Source organism: Eleginops maclovinus, chromosome 8 (genome assembly GCF_036324505.1).
Source record: "Eleginops maclovinus isolate JMC-PN-2008 ecotype Puerto Natales chromosome 8, JC_Emac_rtc_rv5, whole genome shotgun sequence".
Taxonomy (NCBI): Eukaryota; Metazoa; Chordata; class Actinopteri; order Perciformes; family Eleginopidae; genus Eleginops; species Eleginops maclovinus.
This window is the reverse complement of record NC_086356.1, coordinates 13,214,967-13,237,457: the sequence shown is the minus strand read 5'-3', so window position 1 is coordinate 13,237,457 and position 22,491 is coordinate 13,214,967. Positions and strand designations below refer to the sequence as shown.

Here is a 22,491-nt window from a genome sequence, read left to right as displayed (position 1 = left end):
ATTATAATTAAAACATATACTATATATTATTCTGCAATGGACCAATTTGCATAATAAGTGCTTTTACTTTTGGCACTTTAAGCACATTTTGATGTGGATATTGTACTTTTATTTAGTAACATTTTGTTTGCAGGACTTTTACTGTAACAGAATCTAATCCTAAACTGTGGTACTTCTACTTTTACTCAAGTACAAGATCTGAATACTTTTTCCACCTCTGCACAAAACCCACATTCATCACCGGAAATATTATGATAGAGTTAATGTATTCAATCACAGAGGCTCATTTGTTTATTATGTTAACATAGAGATCGAGATCTTCCGTTGGGATTTCGTCAGTTTTGCATTTTGTGGGTATGACCTGAGGAGGGTTAGCAGGCTAAGCTTAACTTGAGCTGACAACAAAGGGAGTTCACTCTTCAACCTCACCTGCTCTGTCCCACGGTCTGACATGCCTATGCCTGCCGCTGTGCTGCGTTCATAGAGAAAGCACACACACCCACACACACACACTGCTGTGAGCCCTCCTACCGGCAGCCAGACGGGGCAGGCTTATATGCGGAAGTTTCAGTTCCGCTCAGTCCAGTTGACTTCGAGAACAGACGGACTAAAGTCACGCTTCTCTCTCTGCACCAGACCCGGCTTCACAAGGCAAGGTGAGTCCTGTTCACTATATCTGACAACATCTCACAGATAACGAGCCACGGGAAGTCACTGCTTGTGTTACCGTTACTATTTTTACTGCTTTATGTGCCTGCTTCAAAGTTGCAATTAAATGAACATATGGCCAACGAAATATTTAGGCATTAGTTAAACATACACGATTTGTTACATTGCTACTAACACAGAGGTTTGTTTTACTTACAACAAGTTGGTTGGAAGTCTATAATAAATTACACTATTAATGTCAGACATGTGTTTTATGTCACACCCACTGACTGAGGCAACCAAATACACATTGAAGTTCAGTTTCCGTGGAGGAGTGCTGGATTTTACTGACGCTAATGTGTTTTCTCTAAAGTAAACACAGGATTGATGGTGACCTAGGGAGTTATCACTTTCTGTAAAGTCTACAACTAAAGCTCAATATTGTGTTAAAGTATTACCCCTAAACGTTATAGTATTTTTAATGGTGTAGACTGACATACTGAGGTAGGATACATAAAGCCTGCCCTTGGCATTTAAGGAGTATATATTTTATGAATTCGGAAAGGAAGAAAAGTGTTAAATGGAACAAGAGTTGCTTTCAGACCAAACATTTATGAATAGCCGGTGTACACAAATTGTCCAATAAAGCCAGGCTGGTACAAGTTGTCCCACTAATACTCTCTAAGTCAAAGGTTATGACACATAGGCCTTTATTTTATTTTAAATCATAAATAATTTCACAGTACAGTATTTGCTACATTTACAAATATATCAGATATATATTCTTTTGTATTGACAAGTTATAGTGGATGTCACACACAGCCCACTAGTGAAGCACAGTACATTGTGAAGACAGTGAGTCAATATCCTGTCCTGCAATGATGTCACCTGGCAAAACATTGTCTCCTGAAACATTGTGAAATGAGCATGACATCTACAGAGGCCAGTCATACACTCTATGTACACCATAACCGATATCTTTTTTTTTCTTCTCCAATACTTAATGATTACTTTAATGAAACAGCTGTATTTGGCACATGCAGTGGAAAGGGCACAGAGTTCAGGCTCTTAAATGGCACTAAACTACAACCCTGTCAACCCCTGTTTGATTCCCAATTACTGTAATAGAGCTTTTCTCCTGTGAGGGAATCTTTTCTGTTTTAACCATGTCTAAAAAGTTACCCTGAATTGCAATTGCAGACTATTTGGGTAATCCACCTACAAATTAGATCAAGAAAGTTCAAATAACATCTACACGAATTGCAGAAATGTATGATAACATGGTAGGCAGGCCTCGTGTGTGCTGCGCTGAAAGGATTTTGTTGTTATCTTGTTTTTGGTGTGAATGTGCTGAAATAATGGGTATAAAAAAGTGCCATTATGACAGGAACTTATAAGATAAGGCCACAGTGGAAAATATCCAGAATAATGCAGGCTTAGAGAAGTGTTGATGTGATTGCTGCTGATAAAATGCTTTTGCACAACTGCTTTTCCCTTAGTGAGGGTTGGGAAAGGTGTGTCTGCTCATGTCTATGCCTGATATCATTATGGATTGCAAAACAAGCAGGAACATGAGACGACCTAATGTTTTCATCCTTATTAGGGAATGAAATGCAACTGAAATGTGGGTATGGTTTGAGTGTGATCCACATTTTACTATCAACATTTTATGTAGCTTTTTTTCTGGGATACCCCAGTTGGCTGGCTAGGAAATGTAATACCGAAATAATCTCTTGGGAACAACTGACATAGTTAACAGCGCTATGCAATGCTTTGTATTCTTTAACGGCCAAAGACATTGAGTCCTGAAGAAATTGAATAAAATGTAGAATATCTATGTCTTTAATTACTTTGTACTATCTCCCCATACACTTTAAATGGGTCTGCATTAGCAGTTCAGAGGTGTATACTTTAAAGAAAGGCTTGCAACAGTCTAAAAGATGTCACCAAGTTCCTTATATTGAGGTTAGGACATCGGCTATATTTGCTTTTTACATCTGAAATGTGTTCATTATCTCTGTTTTAACAGTCGTTCAAAGATGTGTCTCAAAATTTCATGAGTATAAACAGAGTAAGTGTCATATATTGGTGATAATGGATGGACAATACATTAAGTTTGGTATTGTAAATTACCCCGAAATAAACATCTTGTCTAACATCGACCCTCGGTCACCTTGAGAAGGGAGGCAGCTGTCTATAAGTAGTTTATTTCTTATTATAGACCTGCATATTCTCCATGTGGCCATGGTGTCCTGTAGTTTGATTGTGAAAGTGTGTTGTATAAATAGTAGAGCTATGTGCTCTTTGTTTTCCAGGTGTTTCCCTCATCACGATCACTTTCACACATGATTTTATTTTCCAACTGCCATTATGCCTTTAGTGTGGCTTCACTTCTCGCTTTGAAGAGCCCGTTCCCCTCCTGGCAAGATGATGAGTCAGTTTGTAGGCCAAGCCTCTGAGCTGAAGTGTGTTTCTCGTACAATTGACCAGGTGATGGGCTGCAGCAGGTGGTGCTGGGTCCCTGAGGGAAGTTCCGTGACAGCAGCATGACATACAACATCAGAATGGCATGCCTCTGGGATGACAAGGCATTATTATTCATGAAATACGCATCAGGAGAATATGTTTTCTCTGCAGTGCCATGGTGCACAAATGCTTGAATATTTATTTTTGAAAAGCAATATTTGAATCTTGAATTGCTTTGCTTAAGAATTTCTACATGTTCTTCAAACAATGTGTGATGAAAAAGCGATATTCTTTTTACTGAAGCTAGAAATGAAAGAGCAGTAGATATTCAAATGCATACCATCATCATTATTAATTTTCTCTCTAAAATAAATTGTTATTGCCACTAACATTACATCGGAGTTTGACGTGGGTTTAAACCTTAATTTCACTCTTTTCCAAATGATTGCAGAGTACTGTTTGTGACATAAGGGTCAGCCTTTGATGTAATGTTTATATGTCAACATTCACCCTTCCTGTTGGGCAGGGCAGAGGGTTTCTTTCTGAACGTGGTTCACAGGCACACAGACAGATTCACTACAGGCTGTTTGCTGAATACTCCAGTAAATGAAAGTGTGTACTCCAAATATGGTACACCAATTTCCCCAATCATTAACCTAATACATTTAATAATGCACTAAATTTTAGCATGTGACTGTACTTAACCTCAATTTAGCTTCCAATAAATAGCTTGCAGCTTCAAATTTTCATTGGAAAAGGAATGCATGACAGGCAGGGCTTCACCCAGTGAAACTTAATAGTGTATGAAATATTTTACTGCACCAAATAGTCTTCGCTTTGTTTCACTTTTGGAACTGTCCATTAGATTTGAATGCTCACATGTATAATCAGGATATGGTATTTGTAACCATCCATGAGGTTAATGTAGATAATGGTGTGTTTTGCCATTGAGATGTTGGCAAACCTTCTCTCCAATGAAACGTAGAGTTGGCAGCTGAGATGTTTCAAGTCTCTGACCATCTAGGGTGTGTTGCGCCTTTATGCTCCATTCACAGAAAATCAGCACGCTGAGGCAAAAAGGCAAGACGTGATGTGCGGATTGCATGGGTTACCCACTGTGAAAAGCTAAATACAGAATCATCTGTTTGAGAAAGGCAACCTGATGTCATGCTGCAGTAGCATGGCCAATCACGTAACCATAGCTGTCCAGATCTGTACAACCCTGCCATGAGGGAGTACAAAAGCAGTAATCATTGTGAAATTACTTGACATTCATTGTCACACAAATGTGCCATTTAATTGACACTCCCACACCATCTCACAACCCTTAGATAATTGCCACAACGCCTGATTTGGTGTGAATGCAGACACTTGCCTGAAGAAAGGTCAATGCTCAATCTGTTATATATCAGGGATAAACAGAAGTTTTAGCAGGATGTGAAAGCTTATGACATATTTTATATAAAGGTTTTTTTCTAAACACCATTTCTCAAGCCCAGGAATCAATTTCAAGGATGATGCAAGCACAGGACTCTTCTCTAGACAAAATATGGATCCAAAAATGTGCCCAGTCTTTTGGAAAAAGGAGATACAATGCCTTTGCCAACCAATTCCTACTTTTAAAAATGCTTAAGTTGACACTTGTTTGATTGTTTTGCTCTTTATGTATAGTAAGGACAATACGATCTATCTACAATAGGCTGGCAGTACCTCCAATACATCATCTTATTTTGTTTGATTGTTTTCTCAGCCCGGCAACATTTAGTCAGATATCATTTTCTCAAGCAGTGGGTTCAATCAAAGGACACTGAGATCATGGTCCAAGGTGCAGCTCCAGAGTCACTGATCTGAGATTATTTTAGGTAAACAAAGGATAGTCAATGTTAACACACTATAAATATCCCTGAGTTTTCCTTCTTTCTTTTTTTCAGAATACCGTTGTGTTCAAGGCACATTACATATTTGGTTAAGCATGTGCATTTTCATTCACAATAGTAATGTGGCAACCCTTGTAGTCGAGCCCTGTGCTGTATGTGTTACTGTATATGACAGACTCCGTAATATCCCCACCGTAAATGGCATTGCCTAGGACAAAGCTTTAGCAAAGGACTATTAATAGCTTGTTGTTCTTGAATCTAAATAGTTTCACTGTAATAAAATGTAAGCTAGTATCCCCAAAAGGTCCGGTGAGATGTTATTGGATGACAAAAAGGAAATAACACAGCGATGAAAAACATACCTGGCATAGCTTTTAATCTACACTCGTCATAGGATTGCTTTTCTTCAGGTCAAATAGAATTTCCATTTACAGTGCTCTTACTTGAACACGCTAAGTTGGCTGCACGACATCTATGAACTACGTGACACAGTGTTTGTTTACATCCTCTTTTTCTCTTCCTTATTGTTGTGTTATCTCTGTCTGGGTTTTTGTCAGTGTGGAGTTTGTCTCTTGGTGGATTATATTCATGTTAACATTGGTTTATGCACATTCAAGTGTAAAAATATCTCTTATTGTGTCTCTAGGTGAATCATGAGCAGCAGCTACAGCGTCTCCCTGGCTGGCCCCGCCCCCTGGGGCTTCAGACTGCAAGGAGGGAAGGACTTCTGTCTCCCTCTCACCATCTCACGGGTGAGTGGAACATGCACACAAAACACTTGTGTACCCTTCACTCCATGACTGCCACCTCTGAGGCATGCAGTCCATGCTCGTGATGCCATTTGACTCGTCGGTGATGAAAGTGTGCGTGCCATTCATCTCGTGTGTGACAGTCATTGCTGGATTTAGACACCTTCTCTAAAAGCTCATGGCTTCTGTCACTCAGTCCCCCACAGTCATGACCTACCTCAGACTATTGTCATAATAATTTTACATAACTGAACCGTAATCACAATATCCATCAATTTTAAAACTCCCTTGCATTTCCCAGACGGTCATTGAGGGTATATTTTGGAGATTAAGCTGATAGCTGTTAGCGGCTGCTGTCATTTTGGTCATTCACATGAGGGATGATGCCAAGTGTTCTGGCCTTTCTCCCTGTCTTAAATCCTGATACAAGGCACAGGGGACTATGTATACTCGTCCTGCAGTGGAAGCATCAGAACCTGACCTTAAACAGGAGTTGGGGCCCCACAAACTCAAACTGGGATTTGGCTCTGGCTGACCTGTTGAGCCCTCAGCTGGGAGAAGGGCTGTGCGGCTGTCCCACTGATTGTAAAACAGTACTTTTTATGAGACATGCTCACACTGTTTATGTTCATGGTGTGGTGCTATGCAAAATTGTTGTCGAAATTCCTCCACACTGTCATCTGTTAAGTAGCAGCCTTTTCAACCCAAGAGCATCTGAAGTGCCTAAGTTATACTAACATTGCTTCTTGTCAAACATGATTAAAATTAGGCGGATTGTGCTCCACCAGTGAAGTATGTGTTTTGACAACACTTGTGTCTGCCGCAGTCTTATTCAGTTCATGCTACAGTACTTCCTGTTATGTAATCCTAATCTCTATGTCATGGCCAAGGTCAGCGACTCTGTTTATTTGTTGTTGGCAGGATCAGTAACGGAAGTTTGAACAAGAGGGGAAGTGACATACCTATTGAGTACGAAAAGGCCAGCATATTTCCTTGGACTATTTTTATGTCTTGTCAATATTAAAGCAATGGAATGAAGGACATCATGTTTTCATACTGGTATGTAGCTGTCAGGAGACATCATGTCATGAGATCTCAAAAACAATACAAGAACAAAGCTTCACACATGTCATTTGGTTAGGTTGTGGAGCACTTTTATGTTTAAAAATATAACACAAAAATCAGGTTAAACATATGGATTGATGGCAATGGTTTAATTAATTGATGTGTTGCATTATGCCATCTCTACTGCATAAATCCCATTGATTACAAATTAAAATCAAAAGCAAAGGAGCTTCTGAACCCCGACTGTGATATTTGTAGTGATGTGCCGTGTCATGTTTTGCTAGAGAGAGATAGTTGAAAAGTTAAAAAGAGACAAGTTAGTTGGTAAAGGCTTCAAAAAATGCCTTACAGTTGTAATATTTATGAATTTATAGCAACTTAATGGACATCACAAGTGTTGAATAAACCTCCTGTGTCCACAGCAGTTTAGTGTTGAGTCTTTAGTGATCTACTTTGCATGCCAGACAACATGACTCCCACAGCTTTTCAGTCCATCTCATTGTTGGTTAGTGTCATTCTGTGACATATTTTCATCCCAGCACATGGCCACCGAATGGCGCCGTTAATGGCTCACATTTCTTGTTATTGTCCAGGCGCCAAGGCTCGCTTTTGTCTATTTATCTTCCATATCCTAATGTCACACAAGTCACAGCCAAGACTGGATGTACAACATGTGGTCTTTATGTCGCAGTAAAGCTGAAAAGTGTATTTTCTATAATTATACAATAATAAATCTGTCATTTCTCCATTTAAGTAATTTGTAATGATTACTGTTATGCAATATAAGTTTAGTGACTGACAAAATTTACTAATGGAGGAGTAAGTGAGAAAAAAGTACATACATGGAAACATCTGCCTACAGTGTAACATGACTTCCATTCCTTTATTAGCTGGATGAGGAGAAAATTGTGTAGTTCACAGGCCTGTGTTTGGGTTCATTAGAGACCCACAATGCCTAATTGTCTGACATTGCAGTAAAGATTATGCCTTGACGTTAAAGCCTCTATTTATTTTGCTTAGATGGATGCGATTGCTGTGGAATAATGATGTAATGACTTTACATATGCTTACCACATGTAACTGATCCTAAGATTATATACAGCACAGTGCCGGACATAAGCCTGGTTTCCTTTTTTTAGAAATAATTGTCTTTGGTTTAGTAATGAGGCCAAATCATAACATGAGGTGGAGTACAAGTCATATGTATTGTGTGATTTTCAGTTGGGATGTTGGTAAAAAGTGAGACCACCCAATAATGTGGAATTATGGATGAAGGTCAAGGTATGTGCATTATGTGTGCTGTAATGGTGTCTGTGTTTTTGTTCCTCCTACTCTCAGCATCTGTGGTTTGTCCAGATCCTTTTGGGGCATTTCTTGACAGGCGTCTATAAGGGAAAAACTTGCACTCTAATTTTGATAAATGTCGCATTCATTATGAAACAGGGGAATGTTTCTATTTAAAGGACCAACCCCTGGACTAAATGAAATCTATTTGGGTTAAATACTTTGGTTATTAGACTTTAGTATCTCCCATCCACATATTGTCTGTTTATTGTACATTAGGTCATTACGCCATTGACCCCTCACTTCCCGCTCTTGTTCTTTGTCTCCTTTTAATTGTTGTTTTAGTGGCACGTGATACTTTGAGTGAACATTATACAATCTACTTTTAGCTCTGTGTACGCAGTAGGCCCTGTCCCTGAGCTTACAGATTAGTTTAAGCACCACCATCATGTGTAAATATGGTGAGGCTACTTTCACTGTCATAGAAAAGCAGTGTGATGATGGAGTGTGTCCGGGCAACCAACCACAACAATAGGTGTAAGCTATTCTTTCTGTATTCATTTTAAGAAAGGAGGATCATCTCACAGCCCCACATTTGGTAGCTTGCATCTTTTGTTATTTATTAGACCTCATTGGACCAAAGACTTTATGAACTAAGGTGTGAAGGTTTGATAAACAGGAACATCTGTTGTTATGTATTCATTCACTTTGAAACAACCTTGAGTGTACTCTTTGATCAGACTGTAAAAATATCCTTCACTCACCAGTCATTTGCTACGTGCTTAATTTGAAAGGCTAACCAAAACCGCACCCTCCGCACAGTAATTTAAGAAGTGCAACCAAGTTACATTTTTCAGAGCCCAACGGTGAGTTACTTAACAGTTTTTATTTCAGAATGATAAAGTTATGATCATCTTGTCATACAATACTATCTGTGCTTCAAATGTTTTTAAAATAATTCATTTAAATCATTCAATCTAAATACAGTAATCTTTGACTGAGCTGGCTGCACTGTCAGGTTATTCTACTCTAGAAAGGGATCATTTTGAGTATCAGATATCAGGACAGTATGTGACAGAAAGTGTTGAAGTGAAAGTAATACCTGCCATTAGAGGGAATGTGTCTTCAATATTAAGTTACAATAATAGAGAAAAAAAGGTTATTATCTTGTGTACATTTTTCAGATAAAGAACAATTTGTCCAACATTGAGCCAGACCTTTGGTTGAGCTCAAAATCAAGCACTGGAAACCCCCTGGCATTTCAGGAAACTATTTAGACAGTTGAGTTGTGGCCTGTGCTGCAAAGCTGTCAAACTGTTTTAATATCTGTCTCTTGTATTAAAAGCTCTTGAGAATTTTACATGGAAACTGAAATTTTATAGAAATCCGTTAAATCCGTCCCATATTTTATAAAAAAAACACTTCACACAGCATATTTAATAATCTGTGATTCCACCCAGGGTCATAAAGATGTGTTCAGGTTACATATGGGTTTAGTATAAAGCGGTTATCTGCAGTGTGTTTGATCCCAGTATGATCTCTTTGGTGTCTGTCTAGAGCTGTAATAAGGGCGTCTGCTTTCAATCTTCCTAATGCTTTATGGCAGAGCTATACAGAATAAAAAAGCTGTAACTCGATTCTGATTTACATCACTCAGACTGTTTTATTTTAATTTTGATGAAAGATATTTTAAGGAATCATCATTTACTTTTAGTTTAAGAAGAGAGATTAAGTAGCCCAATTCAAGTACACAATGGGCCACTGAACATCCTAATGGCTGCAGTTTGGACTACAACCTACAATTAACTCTCGGTTTAAAGGTCAGTTGGATTAAAGACATCATCCACAGTGATAGTCAGTTTTGCTTAATAACAGGCACCAGTATTGTGAAGTGATTTGATTAGGATGCAATATAAATGCGAGTTAAATCCATTTAACATTACCACCGCGAGAGAACAATTTCCTGTGTAGTTTTGCAAAATATGTGTTAATATTCCAGTGCTTCCCTCATTTTTTTATCAGCTGCCACAGCGTGACTGGTATTGTTTTTGGCTTCTGAGTCTGTGTGTGTCATCATAGCAAAATTAGTTCCTGGTAACACCTCTGTAGTGGGAACTTTCACATAAGTTGCTTTGAGTACTTTGCCAGGTGTTTATATTTCTCTCTTTCTGTGGGCAGATATTATCTCTGCGGTAGTGACGCAACCGGGGATGATGTAGTCATGAAACAAGTGTATGGTTGAAGATGGGTGTGGTCCAAGCAAGGGGAGCCATAATGCACTGGGAAATCTAGAAGGAACCACTTTCCCACAGCCCTTTCCACTTTACGCCCCTGGCCCAACTTGGCATCGTGGCTGGTCTAATCACATCACAACGTGGTTTTTAGTTTAGTTTTTTTGTTGAACCTGTGTTGTCTGTACTGTGAAGTCTGCTTTAGGGCACTGGTACAGTCTATTTGTGTCAGTCTTGTCATCAATAGATTATAAAGCCACAACATTATACCACTTTACAATCCCTACGCCCGTTGACAGAATCCAGAAAAGCTCAGGAGAGTTGAATGAATCATGGAAGTTGAACTCAGCACTTGCACTTGGCTCCAGCCCCACCACAGTTAAAATCCTTTTCATATCATCTGCCTCAGCAGTGTTAGTCAGCCTGGTTTGTTTCTGACCTGACTAAAAAGCATTCAGTATTCAGCGAGGGGTCGGTACTGCTTTGTGTTGTTTTGTCTGCGTTGTCATAGCGATTTCACCAAGAGCTCATACGTAGGTCTGCTTGGCATCTCGTGTTTTCCAGCCGCCTGATTGATGTACTAAAACGTGGGGTCAAACCACGACAACCGCGGGTCTACCTCTGTTCAAATGGTCTTAATTGAGATCTTTGGCTTGCCATTTTGTCCTGTCCCAATGACTGGATTCCAATTAATTATCATCTGTCTTCCTCTCTAGTCTTCAAATAGTTGGTGCAATGTGTTGCCAGTGTGCACACATCAAAGAGAAGACATCCCTTGACAATAAAATAATAAATAAATCTAATTTATGGCTTCAGCTTGTGCTAGCCCATCAGGTTACAGTGGACCGTACTGTCTATCGTTCTCCTTACAGATACCTCCCAATCTGCCGGGTAAACGTTTTATTTTTGATGAGCTTTACAGGTTGAATGGGTGCAGCCTTGTGTCTTTGTGGTGTCATAATGTGTGGCCCAAGTCTTTTCCATATATGGTCCTCTATCATAAGTATGCCCTTCACAGACACAGGCCTTCAGTCCTCACCACAAGACACTTCCTGTAACATGACTTCTTAAAAGTGAAAAAACCACAGCCCTCTTCCTTACTCCCTAATTTCACAGAAGGCAGGAAGTTATGTAGGCATGGAACATGATAAGTATCCCACTAGTGCTTAAGTGTTATTTTAATAATGTTTCTTTACCTAAAATGTGTTTTGTGTTCTGCTCCCATAAATACTTTTCTGTGAGATTTAAAAGTTTGACAAAACAATGTGGTTTAAAAATACACCATTGATCTGTTGATGAGGAATTCCAGTTTAGCGTTGGCAGCAGCCTCCTCTGGAGAGGGACTGTATGTCATAAATCTAGCTGTTCAACTATTTAACAATGCTGCTTTCTTTCCAAACATAACCCCTGTGTCTTATTCCCCCAATAATAACTTTTAAAGCATCCCTTATTTTTCTTTATTAATTTACTGCCTGAAAATAAGTTGATAACTGAGTAAACCGCTCTTGGAATACACCAGATTGATTACCTCTGCCAAGTTGGTCGTGACTTTGGTTAGGTTTGGTTTGTCGGTTGATTTTTCAGCAGAATTACAGCAAAATGACCAGCCAAACTTTCATCAAACTTTACATAAAGTTGTATCAAGGAAGAAACCACTACATTTTGGAGTACATCCCAATCACAGGGCGGTTATACGCATGGAAATGGATTTGGCGGAGGTCTCTGCTCTCTTTCCAGTTGTATTTTCTTATTGCTTTTATGACTGTTTTTGATTATGGCTGTTAAACAGATGGACTGAAGACACATGGAAGCAATGGACCCTTAATTTTTCTAGGCTTCTGCTTCACTGCTGTACAAAACCCCCCTGAATGTTTCTAAATCTATTTAGAATTGGGTAAAGATAAAGTTTTTCTACAAAGACATTTATACAAACAATGAATGAAGAGGCTTTTTAGATAGATCTGCCAAGTGTTTTGAATATGTGTATTTATACTTAATTTGTAGGAGCTGAGGGACTAACATGTGTAGTTTGGAAGAACAGTCATTACCAGTAACTGCACAGCAGTAAAATCAGCAGTGTGGAGAAGACCACAGCAGCCACACCATTATGTGGCTGTAAACCTATTCATGAAAGCGCAGTTGGAAAGACACTTCATTCATTGGAAAACATCCTCCTCATCAGTCAATCTCAAATCCTTGAAATTAACGGTTTTATATGACCTAGAAAGGTTAAAAATAGTAACATTGTTTTTCTCAAATTCTGATCAATTGCACAACTGGCATAATGTAATTTGGTTGACAGTATTTGGGCGAAGCCTGTTGCTAAAACATCCAGTTCTCTTGAGAGAGCTGGAGTAGCACAGCCAAAGTTCCAGTTCATTACTTATCTGCTCGCCATCACAAGTGCCTCAGACCTCTCTTGATTTATATTTATAAATTGTGGATGCCAAGGATTCCTGCTGCTCCTATTTGTTTTTTATGCATGTGAGAAAGACAGTGTTTGACTGAAAGACGTTGGGATTCATAAAGTGCCCTCTGTTCACCGCAGACTAAAGCATAAAACCTCGTTAACCACATGTGAAAACACATTTTTTTTCTGAGAATTTTACAACAGTCTACATGGACAGGAATTGCCATCCACGGAGTTGTATAGTAGTGTATTTTCTCACATCCCTACAAGGAGAGAACTTCAGATCTCCTTTTCCCTCTCTCTCTCTCTCTCTCTCTCTCTCTCTCTCTCTCTCTCTCTCTAAAAAATGCTCACAGGCCAACTGTTGTCCCTGACGTCTCAGGGACGCGTTCATTCAGCAGATTCTTTTCTGCTATAGACCTCAGGGGATATCTAGTAGAGTATAACAGGGCCAGCAGATGCCAGTGATCTCTGAAGAGTGCTTAGCACTGCTTACACTCTTTATTAGCTTCTGCCTTGAAGAGCAATGACTTATTTTATTTAAAGTAAATGAGTCAAGACAGACTCATGTGGCAGGTGTGCCTGTGAGTCGATGCCGGACTCTGAGTGAGTCAGTTGAAGTTGAGTTCAGGCCTGTGAAGTGAGAAGGCTGCCCTTTGTGAGTAACACTTAGCATGTGGCTGCTCTATAGGTTGGTATGCATACATCAGCCTCAGCTATGCATTCTACACTTCCCGCTACTGATCTACTTGATAATGAAAAAAGGAAAGGGCTGCTCCAGAGAAAATGTGTTGCTCACTGCCACTGTCACTTCCTCATTCTTTCTCCCCCCTCCCACCCACTATTTCCCCCTATGTTATAATGAGGGTAACACAATGGCACATTCTTTATGTCTCATTGGCTCCTTTTTTGAAATGCAAGGGGAAATCCGTTCAGCGTTACCTAACCTGAATGCATTCTTAAGCAGTAGGGAAAGGGAAGATCTTGTTTTTCATTTATCAGCCTAATCAGGGCTGGCTGGCTCTTAATATAACCACTCCCAAGTGTATGTGACTGAAAGATCGAAGGTATTTTGCGTGCATTTAAATGTAATTGGTTCATAGAAATGTATTGCAGAAAGCATTGGGGGGCATTTAACTCATTTCGGACATTTAAGTTCCAATTTTATGTTAGACACTCGATGGAGTTGATGGATAAAATCACTTTCCACCCATCATGCTTAACACCCTCTTCATTATACTGTTCTGTCCCTCAACACACTCACATCTCTCCTGAGCCACCACTCGAGGCAGCAACAATTAATAAGTACACATAGTTCAGTCTTGTTTCTGCATGATTACAGGTGTTGAGGTCGTGAGTGATTCATGGGTTGTGCTCAGCTTTACGTAATCATCACCACACCTGGCAGATAGTCATCCCATCGTCACAAATTTATGGCTGTACTTCCTATGTGTTAAATGCAAGTCTCAGCATGGTGGAAAGAGAGAATAGAAAACCCGATAAACTTCAACCTTATTCTACTGCCTGGTGGAAAGACAGTTGTAGGGCTTTTAAGAGGAGATAAAGCAGGTCAATCGGGTAAATATTTAAACTAACAGATACCAACATGAATCTTCCTTTTTTTTTTTATTGTGTGTGTTTTTTTCTACTTTACAAGGAAAACCTGCTTAAGAGCATACAGCATTTCCCTCAGCACCCCCAGAACCACAATCACAGATAAAGCACACACCACAGAAGATCTTGAAGTAGTTTCACATCTCTGTGACACTCATATTATTTCTGATAGAACTTGAAAGACTTAACCAACACCACCTGACGCTGTGATCACTGGCTGTGCTGCTCTTTGAAAGTAATCATCTACATATGAAATTAAATGAGACATTTCTCATTTCCTTTTAATTTAATAATATATATGAAACTGTTATTTATTACTTATACTCAACATTTGGAAATCCGTTTTTTGATTCGTGGTGTTTATTTGGTAGTGTCAGCATTTTTTTTTGTGCTAGTTAAGTTTGTGATGTCCTCTCCCAGGGATGTTGTGATGGTTTGAAGGAAATAAGATGTGTATCTTATCTGAAGCTAAAGAGAGGAAAGGGAAGTACTTTGCTTGGTGATTCAGGAAATAAATAATCAAAAATGTACATACGCTACCTTTTCTTGATGAAATGCCTTTTTGATAATTGTCTCTCAAACTTTACAGTACAATGGGTAGAGTTGTAATGTAAGTGCTGTGGGAATACTCGTCTTTGTTTGGTCATGAGCTTCTTATTTAAATTAATCAAATGATTTGTTTTGTCATTGCAGCTTACTGATGGAGGCAAGGCAGCTAAAGCCAACATGACCGTTGGAGACATCATCCTGTCCATTAACGGCATTTCCACAGACCGCATGAATCACCTAGAGGCCCAGAACAAGATTAAGGCCTGCACAGGCAATCTCAGCCTCACTCTGCAGAGGTAACAGTTGCACACATGAGCACACACTTTCTACAGCATAATCTGTGGATTTCCTCGCTCGGCAGTGGAATGCATACTTTGTTGATTTTGCCCACCACTGTGTATTTAAGCCTGTTTGAAGAACTTATAGGAGTCAAGAGTTTCCATACTGTATGCATTTGAAGCTACTTTTAACAGGATAGTGAACAGACAAAATAAAACTTTGACGGCAATCTGAAGTTTAATTGCCATATTTGGTTTATTTATACTTTTTATTATTTAAAAGCAGATGACTTATGTGAAAACAGTTCACTGCCACAGCAAAAGCCATGTCCCGGAGTCCTTTCGGGGGTTTGGTTTTGTTTAAAATACTTAATGACGCTTGATATTTCTTGCATGATTTATGAAATAGTATAAGAAAGCATGGTATTGATTTTTTAGTGATTCCCAGTTGAAGTAAATCATAAGGCAAATCGGTCAAACATTTTACATTGTAGCATCACAGTTTATATGTTGCAAATCAAAAGAATTGAGGTTTGCGTTCCAGTTAAATTGAAGGCCCATAATCTCGTCCTTGGATCTCCAGTTAGAACGTGTACTCACAGCGAGAGGTTCTTAATTAATAGTTTACACATGTTCTCCCTGGTTGTGTAGTTCATTGAAGAGAATCTGTAAAAGTCTTCAGTTTTGGTTTGATCGTGCTGAGTTCATCAACTGCCCCTCTGCTTCTCTTAAGAGACAAAAGGAAGACCCCGTTGTTCTGAGGCCCTTGAGTATATTAAACCTTAGTGCAGCGCCAGGAGCACTTTAAATATAAGCCCCCTTAAAATAGCGCTCTGTAGAGCCGTAATATATGCTTCAAAGAAAAGACAACACAGGATTCAACTGAGGTTCTCATTTTATTTGTCCACCAAGGAACATTTTCTCTCCAAACAACTTTTATAGTCTATGTAGTGAAAGGTCAGGACGCCTTGAGTGGGATTTGTAGACAAATAAATAGCTTAAATGTAACACTACGTTTTTAGGACAGCACTGCATATGCAATATCAGTTCTCTCAACCCAGAACTTCTTATTCTGAGTAGCAAAAGTAAAAGCCAAACGCCAAACACCAACCACTGTACATGTTCTGCAGCCAAGCGTACAGAGGAGTAACTTTAGTGGCAGAAACAAACAAAGGCAAGGCACGCACACTCTCAGAGCTTTAAACCATGTTGACAGAAAAACTCAAAGACTAGTTTGCATGTCCTGTCATTCCATCACCACTTCAAAGGAGAAAGCAGCGCCTGTGCGGTAATCGTGGGAAAATAATCCCAAAATAACCCTGTCCCACAGCTGTATCTAATCTACTGTGGGTAATGGCTTCACAATGAAACATCAAACATTGGGGTCTCACAGGACATGTAAACTACTACAAAAATACCCAATAAACAACAAAGGTTTCTATGTTACAAACGATACATGATTGAAGTTTGCTTCTTTTTTGGCGGCATTCTTTAGATTGCAGGCTGTTGATATCGCTTGTCTTTATTCAGTGAAGCAGGAGTGCGTTTTATTTTGTGATTGAAAACGGGATACCTTAAACTTAGGATTTGAAAACTTAATATTTTATATAAGACGTTTTAATGAAATGGGATTGGACATTCACACTGAACATTTTGCTATTGTTCTCTAAACTCCTTAAAGCTCCGTATCATAAATGTAGTATTTTGAGTAATTTACAAAAAATATTTCTCTTTGATGTGTAAGACTTCCTCAATCCATGTTCACACGTTGGATTTATGGTTTTGATGATCACTCTCCCTTATCATAAAAGCTTTCCATGAGTGCCAACAGATGATTTATGTGACTCCACTTTATTGCCATTACGTCACTTTGTCATAGTTCACAGTCTTTGGGCAGTTCCCTAAAATGACACTGACAGGTGTGTTAAAAAAACCACTACAGCCCTCACCTGCTATGCACAACATAACCCTAACCCGACAAAGCATGTAGTTAACACTATTTACTGTGCTCGGATCGTTGTACTAATTTCCATATCAAGGACTAGATAATGATGTAATTAAATCAAATTGGAATCACAAATTGACAACATCAAATGGAGAAAATCTGAACGAGAAGTTGTACAATAGCTACTGTGCAATACATAGAAGTTATTAGCTATAAGTAACTGTCCCACATCCATATCATTTCCATTATTTAACTTTTGCATACCATAAGTCTTTCCAGGACACTTGCGGTGCTTGATGCCAATACGTTTAGAGTGATTTCCTTGTTGCTAGGTAAGGGGGAAATATTTCTTCTAGAGAGGAAATTGTATCGAGGTTTGAAAATACTCTCCTCTTCCTGGCAATATGAGTCTGAATGCACAAAGAGCTGTTATGTATTTCTTGACGGAGATATAAACCAGTTTTTCCTTTCCAAGATTGTGGTTGCATGAAAACAGCGTCTGACAGCACTCACTAAGTTTCGCTGATACAGAATTTGTCATGAACTAAACACACTGGTTAACCAAAAGTTTCTGTTCAGTAGTGAGTTTCACTTCACAAATGACCACCAAACACAGTCCAGCAATTCACAAAATAACACCTACCTCAGTAGAGCATGCTCCATGTACCCTAGGTCAGATATAGGCCTTTCTGAGTAAGTGGCTTCATCAAATTCCTGTATCTTCCATCCATTCACATGTAACTGTTACACATAAATCTTCTTGTTGAGCAGCTGATAGTCAGTCACGCCAGATACCTGTGGGAAGTAGCCGCAGGAAAGTATGATAATTGATGTTTATTTATTGTCATTGAAATATGCAGCACAGTGCAATCTTTCCAGAGGTTGAGGCTGGCTGCACCTGGTTACAAAACCTCAAAGATAATACAAAACATATCAACATGGCTGAAATCTCACCATCTTCTGATGTTTTGCATGATAATGTATGTCAGATCCCACAGCACAGCAGTCTTTCATTTAGATTTTGTATATGTAAATTAAGATTTGGCTCCCTGTTGGACTGTCTCAAATAAAGACAGTACGTTATATATAACACAGTTTACCAACAGGTCACTTAATGTGGCTAATTATGATTCAGCTAGGGGGGCTGTGCTTTAAACCTACAGATATTTTTCATACATGGCTTACGTTCACCCAACAAGTCTTATGGAATGATTATGACCGGGTGAAGTAGAGTACAATCCAATGCAGCCCCGAGCCCCCGCTGACTCCTGGCTGCCTTCGCCAGATGTGGTGTGTTGGTCGGAAGAAAAGTAAGAAAGGATAAGGGCTTGTTATTGCATCACTTGGACCTGCATTGAACAGATCCATTAACTGGAGTTGCAGTTTATTCTGCTGTGGTTTGCTGCTTTCACAGATCTGACCTCAAGTAGAACTCTCTTAATTTCTCTACTTTCTTTATTCAGAAATCTTGTCTCAATGCAGGTTTCATTGCTAAATGCAAATTTTAATAGCTTTTGTCTAGTCCTGTGGTTAACCTTTATTCCACTGCTTGCTTGCCCAGAACAGCCCACATGACCAACGTTTAGAAGCGCTGTAGATGGGCATGACAGGGCACATTTAAATGAATGGTATGAATGCCCTTTGTCACTATGAAGCATGTGACTGCTGATATGGACAAGTGCACAGAGTTCCTAAATGACACGTGTATCAGACACGGTTAAGTATCCAGGCAACTGACAACAGCAACAGGCTGTTTAGCTGCATGTTAATAAGCTTTGACTCTGAAAGGAGCAAAACAACTTCCTTCATTGCAAGCAGTATCACAGTCTTGAATCTCTGTCCCTTTCTTTTAAACCCATCTGACTGTTTCTCATGAAATATCACGAGTTCCACTGAAAAGCCCAACAATCCGGCCTCTAGGATGCTTATTTGTGTTGAAATATGAGGGAGCAGTGACAAGAGGGGGAACATGGAGAGACGGGAGAGGCAATGCGCCAGAGTCCCGCTGTGAGTTTTGCCACTGAGCGGACAGGCTGGCTGCACAGACAAACATAAATACAGAATGAAAAGTTATTTTCCACACCCGCTTATTCCACATCCCTCTGTTAGAGTTTTTGTTTTGCTTTCCTATTTTTTCTCCTTGTTTTCCTTCTTCTTTATGCTTTGGCTTAAAATTGCGTGAGTAAATCTGCGAAAACAGATAGTATTTGCCAGGTCCCCCACAGAGTTTTAACATTCATCACACAAGTTAAATACAAAAGGGCAGGCCCTGTTCAGCGATGTTATGGAAAAATATAACCAGGCTCGACATAAATAGCGTTTGAATTCTGCTGGTCACTATACTCCCATATGATAAAATAACATACACCAAGTTCTGACTCCGGGCTTGCTTTAATATGATGAAAGTGAAACAACTTTGTATAGATATTAAAGCAAAATATGGTAAATAAAAGTACTCAGAAAATCATTATATATGTTTCTACGGAACTTTGCCAGAATAAATGGTGGGTGAAAGTCCACGAAAAGCACACTGGGAAAATGTAAAGGCTATTATTTGAGCAGTTTTCCTTCAGTGTTAAAAAAAACAAAACGATATTTGAGTCTGGTAGGTGGTATGATGTGTGTATGCTGAGAAAGCTGTGTCTATTAGCCGCTCCATCATTCAGTCAAATGCGATACACCAGATTATTTCTCTTGGCCCTCAAAAACAAAACGGGCAGGGTGGAAATCTGTCAGTCTGCTCTGCCCTCAGGCCTATTTCTCTGGTTAACCTCCTCGTTCTCGAACCCTTGAGATGTTTGTGAGTGTGTGTGTGTGTGTGTGTGTGTGTGTGTGTGTGTGTGTGTGTGTGTGTGTGTGTGTGTGTGTGTGTGTGTGTGTGTGTGTGTGTGTGTGTGTGTGTGTGTGTGTCTGACAGAGTGGGTGTATTCACATTCCCATGACATGTTGTTGAAATCGACAGTTTGACAACCAATTTCTTTCTTCTAAATCCACTTTTGCTTTCAAGATCAACTTTATTTATACCGTTCACATATTTATTTGCATTTCTTAAAGGTATATTGTTGTCAAATTTGGTCCATATATGAATCTTGAAGATATCAGCCTCAGTAATCTAATAAAACAAAGCATCCTGATTAGATTAGGAGGAAACAACTGAAGCGTGGTCTGGATTCAGCGGAGATATGATAATGCGTTCAACAGAGGCAGCATTTCTCTTTGTTATGAACAACGACAGTGGCACACAATGTGGTACTTTTACATGGAAAGCACTTCTATGTTATGCATAAGATAAATTGGATTAACATTAGAGAAATATTGCGAAATCTGTGTGATGAACGCATATCCAGTGCACTACGGATAATACAGTTAAGTGGAAAACATGTTTAAATCTTGTTTCCTTTATGTACTTTGTTATGTAGATACTGCTGTATGAGATCAGTGAAAATTACATATAAACATAGATATTTATAAAAATGACATCCTAAATATTATGCAGCTTATCTCAATGAGCATCTAGCCTTTTAGGTCAGCGTTAGAATAATAACAGGTGATAGATGGAACATATAACTTCATCCCAGATTCCATGGAGAACAATGACGGCATCCAATCTTCTTTTTCTTTCCTTTTCATAATATATAAAATGTTTACGTAGGATGCCTTCCATCAGAATTAGACCAGTGGTTGCCATGATTACATTACATTGAGATTAACCTTGTACATGTGCACTGACACCCAGGAGTAAATACGTGCTGCCTCTTTGTCATAGCAGAGCTAAAGCAGGTCCAGCTGGGCAGGGAGCTAGAAGGCACCAAGGGGCTGAGCTCAACAGATGTTCGCAGGACGACCTGCGCAATATTTGTTCATTTTGCTCTGGGAAAAGAAAGATATGGAGTGAATCCGCCCGGCTGTCGCTCTCTGGGCCACTGATGGCAGATACACACTGCCTCATTGTAGACTCGGTCCACATTTGTAGCAGAATGTGCCGTTTGATCTTTAGCCCTTTAACTGTTTCCATTGGCACTGCCTGCTGCTTCTCCATAAGCAGGTCCAATGATATTATGGTACATTGGAAAATAAGCATATTAGCTGGAAACTGTCAGTTCAAGTTTGGGCACGGATGATGTCAACATCTGGTTCGAGGGTTGGGTACTTTAAGAACCTGATGTCAACTCAATTTTTAAAAAGAGGAAATGCTTTAGAGCTTGTTGACTGTTTTCCTAACATGGCAGAGAGTGGAAGGACGCCAGCCGACATACCATAGCATTTGGTCCGGATATTGACTTGCTGACTCACTGTCTGTTTTTGATGTTTTGTTTTAATGACCAATAAGGGTCACATTTTCTGTCTGTCCAGCCCAAAGTTATGACACGTAGTATACAAAGGCATCTGTCTGAATTTGGGATGTAATGCTTCACTAATGGGAACAGTTAAAGACACTTACCTGACATTTGATGGTGCATACATGTTATGAATAGACGAGTAATAAGAATGGATGATAAGTTTGTTGGATACTTGCCGGTTTCTATCAAAAGTATCTCAGGAGAACAACAGACAAACAGTCCTCCAGATCTCCCAAAGGTCATAAAACAGGGGCAGCTGCTTCAATCATGAGTGTAAATCAGATGTACACCAGTGTTCATATGGACATGCAACCTAAAGCACTGCAGGTTCACATACTGGTAGTTTTGCTTGTTTAAGCCCCTTAACTACAAAGTACATATCATTATTTTTAAATAACTTCCAAAACAAACACTTGGAACAGTTTTCAAGGACACTTTTCGTTTCTATGTATATCAGTACACAATAAAAGTCCATTTCTGGAGCTAGCTTTGATTTTTAGCTTTGAGTTAATTTTTACAGGAAAAATACCATTTGATTTAGAAAGATCTCTCCAGTTTGGTGTGTTTTTCATGATGCTCGGACATCCAAGATACATATATGATGTATCTCTGACATAAGGAAAAACCATGGTGTGAAAACTATGTTCCAAAATGATAAATTGCTGCTTTGTTTGTGAGTGCAGTGTTTTCATGAGTTTCTTTCTCTCTTCACAGACCCTCTAGTGCCCCTCAAGATGGAGTCACTAAGGTACGAAGTAAAATATTCACATAAATTCTGTATTTTATGAAGGTTTTCTGAATTCCATGTTATTTCTAAAAATGCTCATGGTGCCCTTCTGAGATTATGTCAGAAAACACATTGGCTTGGCATGCACAGCTGACCTTAGAGGCCACGTTTTACAGCAACTCTTAAAGTCGTATGGCACAGGCATGACTTGTGAAAACACTTTTGATATGTGTGCAGTGCTTTTGAGAATGCTGTTTTTACACGCATGGGTTTATTGTGGATTTGCTGTATGTGCATGCTGTGTGTCT

At 39.3% G+C, this 22,491-nt stretch overlaps 1 protein-coding gene across 6 annotated transcripts in view; it reads left to right on the top strand.

The window, feature by feature from the left end:
* Positions 1-408: 408 nt before the first annotated feature.
* The window catches only part of pdlim5b (PDZ and LIM domain 5b), a 33,757-nt gene continuing 11,674 nt past the window's right edge, over positions 409-22,491 (top strand). For 5 of the 6 annotated variants that reach the window (XM_063889289.1, XM_063889288.1, XM_063889287.1 and 2 more), the window contains exons 1-4: positions 409-656; positions 5,638-5,743; positions 15,038-15,189; positions 22,171-22,204. In XM_063889289.1, the coding sequence (XP_063745359.1) occupies positions 5,645-5,743; positions 15,038-15,189; positions 22,171-22,204 (285 nt within the window). In that variant the 5' untranslated portion in view covers positions 409-656; positions 5,638-5,644. The remainder of the gene's footprint in view (positions 657-5,637; positions 5,744-15,037; positions 15,190-22,170; positions 22,205-22,491) is intronic. The other variant, XM_063889285.1, reaches the window with a different exon arrangement.